General features: G+C 36.7%; 1 protein-coding gene across 2 annotated transcripts in view; it reads left to right on the top strand.

Moving 5' to 3' along the window:
- Positions 1-14,883, top strand: part of LOC107099766 (disintegrin and metalloproteinase domain-containing protein 11-like) — a 41,430-nt gene that overhangs the window by 14,392 nt on the left and 12,155 nt on the right. For both annotated transcript variants that reach the window (XM_015398026.1, XM_015398027.1), the window contains exons 5-13: positions 6,861-6,943; positions 7,039-7,096; positions 8,392-8,449; positions 8,925-9,052; positions 10,563-10,637; positions 10,741-10,812; positions 12,983-13,149; positions 13,264-13,348; positions 13,441-13,531. In XM_015398026.1, the coding sequence (XP_015253512.1) occupies positions 6,861-6,943; positions 7,039-7,096; positions 8,392-8,449; positions 8,925-9,052; positions 10,563-10,637; positions 10,741-10,812; positions 12,983-13,149; positions 13,264-13,348; positions 13,441-13,531 (817 nt within the window). The remainder of the gene's footprint in view (positions 1-6,860; positions 6,944-7,038; positions 7,097-8,391; positions 8,450-8,924; positions 9,053-10,562; positions 10,638-10,740; positions 10,813-12,982; positions 13,150-13,263; positions 13,349-13,440; positions 13,532-14,883) is intronic.

Genomic DNA, 14,883 nt, shown 5'->3' on the forward strand with positions numbered 1-14,883 from the left:
TATATATATATATATATACTGGATGATAGTTGGGAGTGGGGAGTGGTGGCTTAGTGGTAATGGCGTTGCACTTGGCCTGCAGAGGTTCTGAGTTCAAGCCCCAGTTCTGCAGACTTCCACTCTGGCTCCCTGAGCAAGACCCTTAAACCAACACTGCTCCCCAGGTGCTGCATAGTGGCAGCCCACTGCTCCACAATGGCATACGTTAAATGCAGAAGTGAGTTTCTCCAGTGTGAGATTAATACATTTCAATTATTATTATTACTTTTTGATCATTTAAGCCGTTTTTCTAAACAAAGCTTAGTGTCCTATGTTGTATTTGTTAGTGCACTATAAATATCTATAGGTTCTCTTTTAGAAACTTTAATTTCTGGATCTTAAACGTTATTTTTTAGAGCCTAATGCTAGTTCACTAAAAGCTCCTTAAAATGTGGCAAAAATCTGTCAGAAATATTTGGAAAATATCCTTATAATTGAATATTTTGCAAAGTTTATTTGTTCATCTTTTAATTTACCCCATAGGTTTAGGAAAGGTACATGATATATGTTGAAATTCTATTTTGGTTTTAAAAAGACATTTTATTAATGCAGTTTCTTGTTATTGTTTTTAATATTTGTTTCCTGAAGCAACATTTTGACTGGCATTGATAGTCTAAAAAAAATCTACCATTCTATAAACATTGTTTATTCAAATTGTTGGATAAGCTAAATATTTGCTCTAAAATGGCTGATTATTAACAAATAGAATCATACTTTTAATTCTAACAAAAGCAGCAGTAGTAATAAAAACGTTATCTTTGACTTTTTTCCCATTTTCCTTTCTCATCCTATTTGATATTTGTCTTGGGATTGATATTTTTAAAATCTTATTAGTCATTGCAGCTAAGAGAGCAAAATTATTCTGTTAGTTGTATCTTTTTCTTTTCAAACTCTGTATGTTTATTACCTTTCCTTTGGTCCTCTGAGATCATTAATGCTGAGTGCAGATATTGAGTGCACTCTAGCTCTTCTAATTCTATTAGTTGTCAGCCTCAATCTTCTTGTTTCTGAAGGTTGCAAAGGTCTGTTGTCCTCCCTTTCGTAGCTCAAGCTGTTATTTCATCTCTCTCGTCAAATGTTGTGTCCTACTCATGTTTCACTGGTGAGATTTTACCTTTATGCATAATTTCTTATGTATCTGGGTTTATTTACATGATTGAGTAGTCATTATTCATAGTATGAAAAGAACCTCTCTGAAAAGCCCTCTAAAGTTCTTCAGTCAGTGCGTGTCTGCTGTGTGGGGCAATTTGATTTCCTCCATTTAGCCTTGCAATCCTACCTTTTATTTATTTATTACCCGGCCCTGTGCTAAGTGCTATGGGCTGTCTCACTGTCTAGTATGACCAATGAAAGTATTTTCTTTCTACTGAGAAGTGCTGCCATGTCTTTGTCTGTCTGTATGAAAAATGTGCTGAGATCCAGAGGTGTTTACTGGTTAGTTAAACCTTACATCTAACGCTAGATGTATTCAGTGTTTTGATCCGGTAAAGAAAGAAGAGTTGGGTTTGGTCAGTGTTAAGACCGTAGGGTTAAACTGAACAATTTTACATTCCATGCGTAAAAAGAATTGGGATTAACTTTTTTAGTTTATTCAACTTTTTCTGTTTTTTAAAGATAATTATGGTCCTTTTTTAATTAAATTTCAGCAAGTTCTGTTTGTGTAGGGCACACCATTGCGCCTCCCCCATCTGTTGCTGTTCGTTGCTAGTCACCTGGTTAAAAGAACGCCACCACCCTGGTTGAAGACCCTGTGAAAATTAAAAATAGTACCAATTGCCAAAACTAATAGAACCTTATATTTTTCTAGATTTGGGTCTATATGCTTTAAATCTGATATCGACACAAACAATAAAAAAGCCTCAGAAAAGCTGCCAAGAAAGCCAACAAAAGAATCTTGTATGAAGCTTTGAATGTTATTATGCAACACCTACAGTAAAAAAAATTATAAAATACAATTATGTTTTCGATCTACAAGCTCAACAGATGAAATGCACATTTAACCAGGTGATAATCTTTCCATCTTTATTTTTTAGTCCTTGGCTTCAGTTTCTCAGTCATTGCCAGAGGTGTCAAAACTAATAATGTTTATTACTCAAGTAATTGTAGAAGTTAGAGTATCAAATTAAGCTTTTTCCTCTGCTTGGTTTTGATGTGTGTCAGAGCTCAAGATGAACTCAAACATATAAGAACTTACCTGTTTGGTTGATAAAAGCTTTTTTACTTTTTCAATTGGGTCTTCACAAAGCAAAAACAGATCCCAGCCCTATTTTATTTTACTATCTAAGAAATGAAATGTTGTCATTTATCCCTTGCAGTGCACTTGAATTATTGTGCAGCCCTAATTTAAGTATTAAGTTTGGGGTTTTTGAAAGACTGAATTTAATATTAGGATGAAATGCAAGGAAAAGTTATTTGTCATTTAAAAACATTTAATAAAGTCAGTTACATACAGTATGCTGACCAGCTGCTTCATTTGGTAGATCACTTAATTTGCTCGCTAATACAGGACAAAAAGTGGCTATGAAAGTAAAGCCAAATATCATAATGGGAAAGAAAGGAAGCTGGAGTCACTTTGAAGGTGGCATGGTTGTTTGTGCCAAACAAGCTGTTCAGACTATTTCAGGAAGAGTTTTTCTGCTGGGATTTGCACACATACCAGGTTAAAGAGAATAGTGCCAAAAACAGGAAACATTCAGTGAACTGCACATGGGTGGAGAGAATTGCCTTGTAGATATTGTAGGGTAATGGTGCTTACTATTTGGAAATTATAAAAAAAAGGCAACAGTAGATAAATAGACTCACCTGGTACAACCCTGGTATTTGAAATGCCTCCTCTAAATACACGACATATTGAGGCAGATTGGTTGCAGCAGCTTATGACCACATTGAGTGCCGTTCTTATCAGCTAAAAGCAGGAAATTGTGGCTCCAACTTACAAAGGCTCACGAAAATTGCGAAAAACTAAAATATTTTAACAGTTGCTGGGTCCATTTGGATAACAACTGCAATATTCAGATTCAACGTTAAAATTTAGAAAACAGGGTCCTGTCTTGGTCAGGATGGGACAGTAAGGCCGGTAGAAGTAGTGTAGTTGAAATGATTTCTTAGCACGTTTTGGGCCCTTTAGTACTAACTGCTTGAACCTACAAACCATTTGAGTATCGTTGCTGACCATGTCCACCTCCCTTCAAGACCACATTGCACTCACATCCTGAGAAACATTTCCAGCAGGCTGTGGCAGTGAGCTCAATAAACTCCATTAACCTCCACAGTTACCAGATTGTACTTCAACTTAGCTTCTCTGCGATCTGGTTAAGTGCAGGATCTGTGCAGGAAGGTGCAGTCAGCATCAGATTAGTCACATCTGCTTGATTCATGTCAGTTGGGACCAATATCTCATAGGAATGCTTCTCAGAATGTGTTGAAAGAGAGCAATGTAAACCTACTTTCAGATAAGTTTGGCCATGATGGCAAACTAGCTGGAGAGAGTTGCTCATTTCATTTCTGTTATGTTATCTAAGCTGTACAGCAGCAGGCTCCAGTTGCAGACATGACTTACTGAGGTTCATTACAAACAACTGAAATTGACTCTCCTTGTTTCACACATTGACAGACGAGAGCATATCACATTCCCAATTTCCAGGAATCTACAAACTAAAATATGTGAGTGTACTATTCCACTGCTTAAAGCTTCTTAAAGCTACAAAAGCATGTATATATTGGCATCATAGGGTCGTTCCAGGTCTCTGTAATCTGGCTATATTAGTTCCCTGAGCTGAGAGACGGCTCTGAAACACTATATCCAAAACATGATCGTTGAGTTGGAGCCCAGCAGGGATTTATGAATAATCAAGTGAAAGAATCTGAAAGGGGAGGATAAAACCTCTCACCAACTCTGTCAACCGTCACTCAGTCTGTCACGGTTTACTGGAACCTAAGTGGAAAAGCTGCTTCAATATTGATCAGGCTTAAACAAGGTTAGCAATGTTTTTGTTCACACTGGATGCAAGAATTGGAAAGTAACAGTCACCATAATCCTCAAGGGATGTTATTTTATTAGTCCTTTGAAAGGGCCAGTTGCATCTGTTCAAAACAAAACCTTTGCTCAACATAACCACGTCAAAAGTGGTATCGGGAATGTTGGTATTTTTTTTTTTACATTGCCGCTATTGTTCTGACAAGCAAACCTTGCCCATATTTACAACCAATGTTTATTTCCATGTAGTTACTGTTTTTTTCCATGAGAAGGTGGGGGGTTGAGGACTTGTTTTGCTGTTTATTTGACAGGTGACAGTGATAACGATACATCATGGGATTGATTTTTGGCATATGGTGTAATTTTCTATTTCTTCAAACTGTAATATCCTTGCAACAAACTAAATTATAATAAAACTAATAATGCTTTCTTTAAACCAAACTACGATGTTCCTCTTATATTTGGCAAATTTATGTTTGAAAAATCTTGCAAAAGTATGTTGCGGTGCACTGGCGACCTGTCCAGGGTGTACGCCGCATCTCGCCCATAGCCAGCTGGAGATAGGCACCAGCATCCCTCGTGACCATGCTTGGGATAAGCTTGATGGAAAATGGATGGATGTATCCTCACTTTAATTTCAGCACTTTATTTATAAAAAAAGAGCACAATGCTCTGGTATTATAATTTTACTTCAATTTATTTAGCAGTTCAAACCACTTTATGCTTTTTCAAAAGAATGCATGCTTCTATTTTATGACATGACATGCCTTTTTTGGATCTTGAGGGCCGGATAAATTGCCACTGGAGGGCCAGTGTAGGTACCAGAGCTGCAGATCCTGCGCATGCCAGTGCCATTGCACTATATGATTGGTTGAACGTCACCACATGACGTAAAACATTGTGGTTGCCCAGTCAACGATAATAATATAATGCAGCATCCGTGTGCCGAGTCAGGAGCATCTGTAGTGTTAGCGTGGCTAATGATCTATGAAGTTTTACCTTATTGATAACAAAACTGAAAAATTATGTTTATGTTAAACAAAGTAACTGCAAGACTATGATATAAATGGGGAGAGCTGGGGAGTGCTGTGGCTAGCTGTGCTCAATCAGTTAGCCATATTAACCTACACTACTTTTAATTTTGTGTCAAAATGAACAGCTGTTGATTTTCTACAAATATAATAACTGTTGTTTTGTTTGTCTAAAATCTCCATGAAAGTCGTTTTTGAAGATGTTCAATTAGTCCTCCCCTGCCCTCAGATCTTAATAAAAAGAATAAGAAGTACTGAATTTTCTTGTGTCACCTTGTTAAATGGCAGAGCTCAGTCTGTCTTAGAACACAGTTCTTGACTTCAAGACTGAGAATGATTGTTTTCTACTTTCGGGCTACTTTAGATGGTCAATGAAATTTAAAATAATAGGTAAAAAAAAAAAACAGGTAATAATATGTTGATACTCCAGAAGAGATCTGATTCTTAAGAAACTGGTGCAATACAGTTTGTCCGAATGGTGTTGCCATATGATGACATCATAAGAAGGGCCAGGGCCCCGAGGAGATCCCGGATGTGGCCCTCAAACATGCTTTAGGAGAACTGCCTTTATAAATTGCTGTCCTTAAGTGCCTTTCAATTTTGAACAAAACGAGGTATCTTGATTGGATTATTGCTGACATAGGTTATATTTTAAAAAGAATACATCTGAGCTAGTTTGCTTAATGTGTTATTTTATGCCTAGTTTGACACACAGACATTTCCATTTCGTTTTAACCTACATCTGTGTCATATATGTAAAAAATATTAACGTAAACAATTTGAATGATCCATTTGGAGATAATAATAAAATACTTTGATCACAATTATAGTTTTGCTTATTTATGTCTTATTGCTTTTCATTTTTGCTCTGATCCCTGCTTAGCTTTGTCAAATATTTAGATTATTACCCCTAATAAAAAAAAGATCTTAATTCTTATTCATTTTCATTTTTTTCTCACCTCTTACTTGATTTAGCTCCAACAAAGTTATCTCCATTGATGCGTTGGATGATAAATTTGACATGTGTCTTATGATCTGAACTATGATACATCTTGTCTTTATTCCTTACAAATTTTTACTCTTGCGGTGGTTTCTGCTGATTACATGTCGCACTACGTGTGATTTCATGTAGAAAGACTAGCCAGCGTAAAACTTTAAAATACCTTAAAAAGTCTGGTGGAAGCTACCTAGCCTAGTAAGTCCTTACGATGAAACGGGTCTAGATGTAGACGTTTTTTTAGATAGTACTCTAAGAAAATTATATTTAGTGTGGTGTAAAGTTGAGGGAACTAAATCTATGTTTCTTCAAAACAAAGATATGAAGATGTTATAAGTCCAGTCAGTGGCAGAATTACACATGCCGTAAACATAATCTGCACTGCAGAGTTTACGCCCTTGAAGATTTCTTATGCAATCCACCTCAATATCATCTTACACACTGTAACCTTGAAGTGGATTGTTATACACCTATCAGTCTAAGGCTTTCCTATACTCTGAATGGGCAAAGTCATGCACTGACTGAGAGAATGTCTGCAAATATATTACTCTGAACTTTTTGTAAAGGTTTTAGAAGATTTTTTGTGTGAAATGCACATAAGTTGAACACTAATGTTGATCAGCAACTGATCTGTTTAAGCAAACATCAGATAACCCACCTGGCTGATGGAAAATACCTGCCCTGCAGGGGCCAGGTGATCAGTGGCAGCTCAAGGTTCTCAGACAGGCACTGGTTTCATTTTCGGAAACATGACATTAACACGTTACAGGATGGTGGAGGGTTCAGTGTCTCACTCTAATCTATTATTTGTTTTCAGGGCGGGGAGCATTGCTACTACCATGGGCGAGTGCGGGGGCTGCCTGGCTCCTGGGCTGCAGTGTCTACCTGCCATGGCCTGCAGTGAGTGAAACACTGGATCAGTTATTGTCACCTGAAAAACAAACTGGTTTATTAATTATTCTTGAAATAAATATGTTACTTTAAATTGTTCTCAGGGGGATGTTTTCTGATGGCAACTTCTCTTATGGGATTGAACCTGTTGGCAATGGAGAGGTGAGATGAGTGACGAACACTGGAGATTAAACTTGGAATCTGCATGAATAACTTTATGTTTTAGCACTTTGGGTTGTTACCAGAGCTGCCACCTCTTCATTCTGTCTTTCCGCCTCCTCTGGATGATTTCTCATCCGTCCAGACAGTGTTACTCTATCTCTCAGATTCTGAATGGAAAATATTGAGCTAATACACTCCACTTTCACCGAGATATATGCTTGCTTACATCTAAAGGAAACCAATTTCTCACAGATGCATAACTCAAATTGTATTTTAAGGCTCATTCAGATTTGATTATGAAATTCATGTCATTAAAAAAAAAGAAGACTGAAAGCTGAGTGTTCCAGAATGAAGCAGTCTGAGCTTTTTTCCCATTAAGACCCAAAGTAATCGAAATGTGGTTCAATTACATAGAGATGGATCAATAATCCCTCAGCTTGTCATAAAACTCCTTAATTCTCTGCCTCACTGCTTTGCTCTTAGTCTCTGCTAGGTAGTTTCATAAAGTATTTATCCACAGCTTAAGTCTACCACCGTGTCCAGCACTTGTTACAGCCATTATTATGACCACGTGGATGATTAATTTTGCATTAGAGCACTTTCCTCTCTCACTGTTGTGTGTCTGCAAAGCATAAAAATGTTTCCTTCACAATTCAAAGTCCGACTTTTTCATTTGTTGCTGTTGAGCTTCAATTAAACACTTTCATTAAATCCACAGTGTGAATATGGTATGTTTTTTTTTTATGTGTGGGCTTGTTTTTTAAATAGAAAAGCTCACCAATGGGCGTTCTCCGCAAAGTTTGATTTTGCTCCTACTCCTTAATTTCAAGTCATTAGTGGAAGATTGCTAATATTAGCTACCTCACCATAACCACTGCAGTCTCTGTTTCACCAAAAGAGTTGATTTGAACAATCAGGGCCTCACCTGCAGGTAGTCGGATGGCCAAGGCCAGTTTATTTACACCCCAATAGCAAGATGACTCAAACTGCTTTACATAATAGGAAAATACACGTACATTTCTAAATAATAAAGAAAAAAGTATTACAAAATGATTAATAACAAAATTAAAGAAAGTTGCACAAAAAAAACGTAACTAATAATGTTTAGATAGTCCAATCAAAACTAGTTTAAAACATAAGTTTAGAATCTGCATTGAAAGCAACTGAGGGTTTTCAGCACTACTACAGTTTTCTGAGATTTTATTCCAGATTAGTGGAGCATTTTAGTCATCATTACCTTTTATTTTAAGTTAATAACTGAAATCTGATTAAAAAAAATGTATCTGTCTCACCAGAAAGACCACGTTGTGTATCGTATGCCCAATATTGATCTCTTCTCACCTCCTTGTCCAGGTAGGACCCATATTCTGACCTCTAGCCACCAGGATATCAGAAGTTTATGTTTTTTTGTAAATTGAATGCAAGTTACTCAGATGTAGAGTCTGAACTGATTGAATTGATGGTCATTCATGCCGGCTATCACTTTCTGTAGAAATATTTAGTTCTGTCCTTGTAATTGATATAAGATATTTAACTTTTCTGCAACTCATGTTTAAATTTCTTACACTTTTTATTTATTGATTTCCTTGTTATCGACTTGCTATCAGGTTGTCTGTCTGTCCTCCCTGCCCTTGCTGAATTCTGCTCCATAGCCTCCTTTACCTCATTAATCTCCCTTCCTCTTTCTCACTACTCTCCCTTTTCCTGGTCCTTCCTCCATGCACTGCTGGATATTGATCTCTTCTGCATATCAGAGGACTAAAATACACAGTTACATCTATCCATGGACTGATGACTAGTCACTTTTCTGCTTGTGTGCATCTTGCAGGATGCTTCATGAACAGCACAGAGCCTGAGGGGCAAATAAAAGGAGATGTTGTGGTGAAGGATGGAGACATCAAGTCTGAAGAAGACAGATCTGTTTTCACCAGGATCCGGAGGCGCTCAAAAAGACAAGTTAGTCTTAACACATGCATGATTTGAACAGAAATATCAACCAAACAGTTTCGCAGTTTTTTTGTTCGCCTCTTTTGCCTTGGTGAATAATTGCTCCAAATCTATTCTGTGGTTAAGAATTTATATTTTTCATGTAGAAGTGTAGTAGGGTGACTAGATCTTAAAAACAATTGTGGGACAAATTGGATGATATGAAAGAGAGTCTGGGACAGGCCGGCCTTTTCCGCTGTGCGTTTACTTTGTGAATTGATTTGAGAAACAGTTGAGCAAAAGGGGAAAATACAGAACTGAGCTATGTGTCCTTTAAGAACATACTGGCTGCAATTGGCATGGCAGGGAAAAGACAGAGGTTAAATGCCCCGCTTACGCAGCGATGATCTAATTTTTTTGTTTCAGTTAGCACTGTTTTTATATTATTATTAGAAAATTAACACCATTTTGCTGTTTAGATAGAATTTTCTTTCAAACTTGTACATTTAATGACTTCCTGCTTTAAGACGGGACAAAAGATAATGCAATAGACTGCAGAATCCTTAAAATGATATTATTACTTCACTTGTTATTCTTAGATTTAGAGTGAAGTAATGACTTTAATTTCAAAATAAATGTGTTATTAAAATGTATTTATTTATTAATTAATCATTTAGGATGATTTAATACCTATACCTAATATGCATGTAGTACCTCCAGTTTACCTCCTCTGAGGGGAAACCCTTATCCTAACAATTGTTAATGAGAAGCCTAAACCTGAGGTAAGTGGATTTAATATGACTTCATTAAATCTCTGTTGGAATTGACTTCCTGCAGTTGGAACTTAAGTTTCCGATATTTTGTTTGACCTCTGATGTGTGCTTCCACCATTAATCACAATGCTGGCCCCCTGCGCCTGCAGCTCCATATGCTTGGATTAGAAGAACTTACCTATACAGGGAGGTACATCTTTTCCTGTGCACCTGAAAGTGGAAACCAATTCAGTGTGATGGAGATTGAACAGTGCAAACACAAAGCAATTTCTCAGATTTCACCAAAAATCATTGTTTCTACCTGCGTTCTGTACATTAAGATTGCAATTAAAATATTGTCATTTAGATTTTTTAACAGGAAAACTTTTTTTTTATGGATAGGTGTCATGTGCACTGGGTCTTTATGTTATCAATTGCTCAAAGAAAGTTTTGTTAGAATTTATTGTCCCAAAAACCAAACTGTGTCCAGGTTTCAACCAGCGAGTTGTTGATTTGAAGTTAAGTTGACAGAGTTCCTCCTACTGGAAACATTTTGAATTTAATATAAGCATTCTAGACAAAAGTTTTGGAAATGTGCTGCAGTTTGAAACAGCTGGTTACTGTTCTCAAGGACACAAACTAAAGTTTCACCATCTTCAGCAGGTGTGAATCTGTGTTCATGCCGAGTGAGTAATGCTTACTCCTGCTGTGTTTGCTTAAAGTCTTTGCTGTTTGAAGGTTATTATTAGAACATCAACTCTCAGGACTCATTTCTTTGTCTTTCACAGGTGAGGCGAGGCCAACGCACTGTTCAAACTGAGACCAAGTACATTGAGCTGATGATCGTCAATGACTATGAGCTGGTAGGTTGGATTTGTCTGTTTCTCACCTCTTGAAAGTGATATTAAAAGTTGTTAGATGATGAAATATGAAAAAAACAACAACAAAAGCTCTGTTTTCTGTTAGTTTGTGCAGCTCCGCAGATCAACCACGCAAGCAAAGATTTTTGCCAAATCCGTGGTGAACTTGGCAGATTTGGTGAGAAATTTCTCGAATTAAAATGCATGAACTGTACTTTAAAAATGGACTGGGCCAAAGTGCCTTAATAATTTCATTACTGTCATGTCCTTGTTTTTATCCAGTTCTTTTGAATCAGTTGTTTATTCTCAAATTAGACATTTTTAGATGACATTGTAACAAGTTTTATATATTTCAGATTTCTTCTCCGTTTGCAGTGGATCAGGAGTATATATTTAATTCCATAGTACTGAGAAGGTTTTAATTTTGAATTTTGTCCTATCCAATTATTTTTAAAAACTAAATCTTTCGTAGAAATATCAATAAGAGAGGCAAAACCTTTAATATTAGGACTAAAATTAGGTAGGCATTGTTTATTTATTAGTAAATTATTAAATATTTATGTATTTACTTTAATAAGCATTTGTGATGGTTTGGTGCTTCTTCAGAATTCATTTTTTAGGATACAGTCTTTGGCTCAAAAGCAACCCTCATTTTAAGGAGGCTAACAGTTTTATTGGTTTCCATGGAAACAGATAGCTGTCTGTCTTCTGCTGCTGCATTATGCTTTAAAGTTGCTGACATAAATGTCTCCCCTACCTTCAAGAAGGGAAAATAGAGTTTAGATTGGAGTTAAAAATCAGATTTGCAGCTTCTAATGCTGCAGATATGGTGAATAGAGTAGAATGGAATAGTCCTGTACTCTTTCACAGTTGGGGAATTTGGGTGTTTTTAATAGCAAGTTAAAGAAAAGTTTACCATTTTTAAAATGATTGAAAATTGGTTTAGGTGTCAAGGAATCGCCTGTGGGGTGCTACACAGTTAGTAGCACTGTTCTGCTTTAGGAAGAAAGTTCTTGGTTTTGTTTCGTGGGCTGGGTTCTTTGTTCCACCACAGTACAAAGACATGAATGATTAGGTGATTCGTCTCTCTAAATTGCCTTGGTTTGCCTGTAATCATCTACGATTGTTTGTCTGGTGTGTCTCTGTGATGGACTGCCTGCCTCACTGTTACCCCACTGAAGAGTAATGAATAGATACCAGCCCATTCAGTAAGATAAGTGGGCATAGACAGTGATTAAGAGGACCTGTGCACATACAGCAGCTCTGCATAACTATTAACATACCTGCTTAAAATGTTTAAAAAGTCCTTGAAGCAAGTTTTTGTCATAAGCATTTGATAAATCCTAAATACCAAGAATCAGTATAATGGTTTGGTCCTAATCCAGTGATGTTTGTTACAGCTCTAGCATTAAACCTTAGCTACAGTATTACTTTTGAGAGGTGTGCACATATTTTCACATTGCCCTGATTTATAAATATTAGCACACCCCGTCCTTACTTTAGTGACATGCTCTCTAGTCTTTCCCTTTTTATCACAGAAACTATAGAAAATAAAGGGCATCTATGATGTAATATGTAGACACCAATGATCCATAATGATCCTGTCTTTTATTTAGCAGTCTCTTCAGATCACTGTTGGGCCAGGGTTTATTTCTGGTAAGAACTTCACAGTTTTGGTGGGGATAGTGTTATCTATCCAGAACTAAATGTACTCAGTTATAAACTTATAAATCATTGCATTGATGTCCTCTTAATGTGGTCGACACAACGCATCCAAGTCTGGAGCCTCAAAACAAACTTATAGTGCTTCTCCAGCTTCCTGTGGTTAAATTCTTGCAGTTCCCTTTAATGCAGGTTACCTCTTTTCATTGGGCTCATCTAATCAGAGAAAACAAGATTGTGATCCCATTTTCAAGATGACTTGAAATATTATCTTGCTTTAGATAATATTTGCATAAAACAAGTGCAAAGTTTTGTTTTCACTGGTGCAGCAGCTGACAAACTGTTTGATTATTGGCTGAGTAGCAGAGATTCAGGGGTGATTAAAATCATGCCTGTTATTGCCAAAAATATATTTGCCTGTTGTGTCTGTAGATTAACAAAAACCTAAACCAAAACATGCAGTGTAGACATGCAGCCATCTTTTGCAACACAATTCAAGGATCTAACTCTAATTTAAGGCAGTTTTTTTAAAGCACCCCTATGAATTACTGCTAATTAAATTAACAGATTTTTATAAAATTATCCCCCATTAATAAAAGTACATTTAAACCTTTTAGTTGCAGAGGCAACTGTGCCTGACCTGTTGCATAAATCTGCCTGGGTTTCCCTTTTTTCTGTGTTTCCAGATCTACAAGGAGCAGCTCAACACCCGCATTGTCCTGGTGGCCATGGAAACCTGGTCGTCTGAAAACAAGATCGCCATTGGTGATGATGCCTTGCTGACCCTGCGAGACTTCATGAAGTACAGGAAGGAGAGCATCAAGCAGCGCTATGATGCTGTACACCTCTTCTCGTAATTTCTTTTATTATTACTTTAGTTTTTTACTTACTGATCTGCGCTCTTGTAGACCTCCTCCCAGTTTGTTGTCTTTGCTCTCATCCAAATAAATTTGCATTTGTGTTTCAGAGGGCGGACGTTCAGGAGCAGCCGCAGCGAGGCATCTTACATTGGGGGCATCTGCTCGCTGACAAGGGGTGGGGGCATCAATGAGGTGAGGTGGAGCATGAGCTGTAGCAGTACGTAGCTCCCATGATAACTTTTCCCAGTAATTCTTTTAAATTGATTTGATTTGTGATTCCTCAGTTTGGCAGTGTGGGTCCGATGGCCATCACTCTGTGTCAGAGTCTTGGGCAGAACATCGGCATGCTTAGGAACAAAGATCAAACAGCCGCAGGTAACACATGATTGATGTTAACAAACTGACAGATTCAGAGACCATGTCAAATTACTAACTTACTTTAATCAGCTGTCTTCAATCTATATGACTGGTTTTGACAAAGTCTGAATTTACTTTTCCTACTTAAACATGTTTATATGACCTTGTAGTTTTTATTATTTTTTCAACAGAAAGTAACATTTGGACATTTACAGTAACTGTTCATTGACACGTAACACTTTAAAATGAGACCGGGAAAAAGTTTGAAACCCACATAGCGTGTACTATGAACCCTTTTTATAACTTAGACTAGGGCTGCTACTAGCAATTATTTGCAAATCAATTAATCCGTCCATTATTTTTTTCAAATAATTGATTAATAATCGATTAGCGAAAATTTCCTTAAAGAAGTTTTCTTTATGAAACTAAACCAGGTGAAACTAAAACTTTTCCAATTGAGGAGTTCTGGATAAAACTCCTCAAATTCTTACAGCTTAAAACATATTTTGCTATCTCTATTTTTCAGTTACCACCACTTGTCAGTTTGGTTGGATAAAAAAATTTAAAATTCAGAATCTCAGCAAGCTGCTAGTTTCAGTTGTATTATTTGTATCGCTTTCTGAGGAAGAGTTATTATTGCAAGTGGCAACTGCTATAAGTCTTTCCCTTCCAGTCTGATGGCTGTTGGTTCAACATTTGGTTTAAACTTTTGAAAGTTGCTATAATACTTATTTTGGCCAATGTGACCAATTTTTATTGGTTTGCCCTTTTTACCAATATAGATTGGGTAAAAACACCGCCAAATTAGATTGGCTGGTTTAACCAAAAGATTGGTTTGACACATAACTTCCAACATGATTAAAACCAAAAAACTGTGGAAAACTATTATTTTTGAATAGAAATGACTGACACCTTTTATTTTGCTCATCATTGCCCAATTTGCACAATAACTTTCACTGTCGGCTTGAGCTTATTTCACTAAGATGACAGAAAATGTTTGTCTTTAAAGATAGTTCTCTTCTAAGACATTCTACACACACAAAAAATTACAAAAGACTTTATTATACACACCATGAACAACTTCAAAAGAACTTAAAAACAGGAAAAACAATAGCAAAAAATCACATATTATTATACTAACTGTAGTTATGTTCTCCGCCAGTAAGTGTGACATATTCAAAGCTTCATGAACTTGGGATTGTTGAAGCAATTTGCCCAAAATGGTTTAATGCCTCATGAGGCTTCATCGCTACTGCAGAGGAGAAATATATATAGGGAGACAGAACAATGAATGGAGTAATTAGCTAATTGGGAGGAGGCGTGGACAGAAGAGACTAGAAGAGAGCTAAGGGGAAAGGAGAGGAGCATAA

Source organism: Cyprinodon variegatus, unplaced genomic scaffold, assembly GCF_000732505.1.
Source record: "Cyprinodon variegatus isolate N-32 unplaced genomic scaffold, C_variegatus-1.0 Scaffold904, whole genome shotgun sequence".
In the NCBI taxonomy this organism is placed as follows: Eukaryota; Metazoa; Chordata; class Actinopteri; order Cyprinodontiformes; family Cyprinodontidae; genus Cyprinodon; species Cyprinodon variegatus.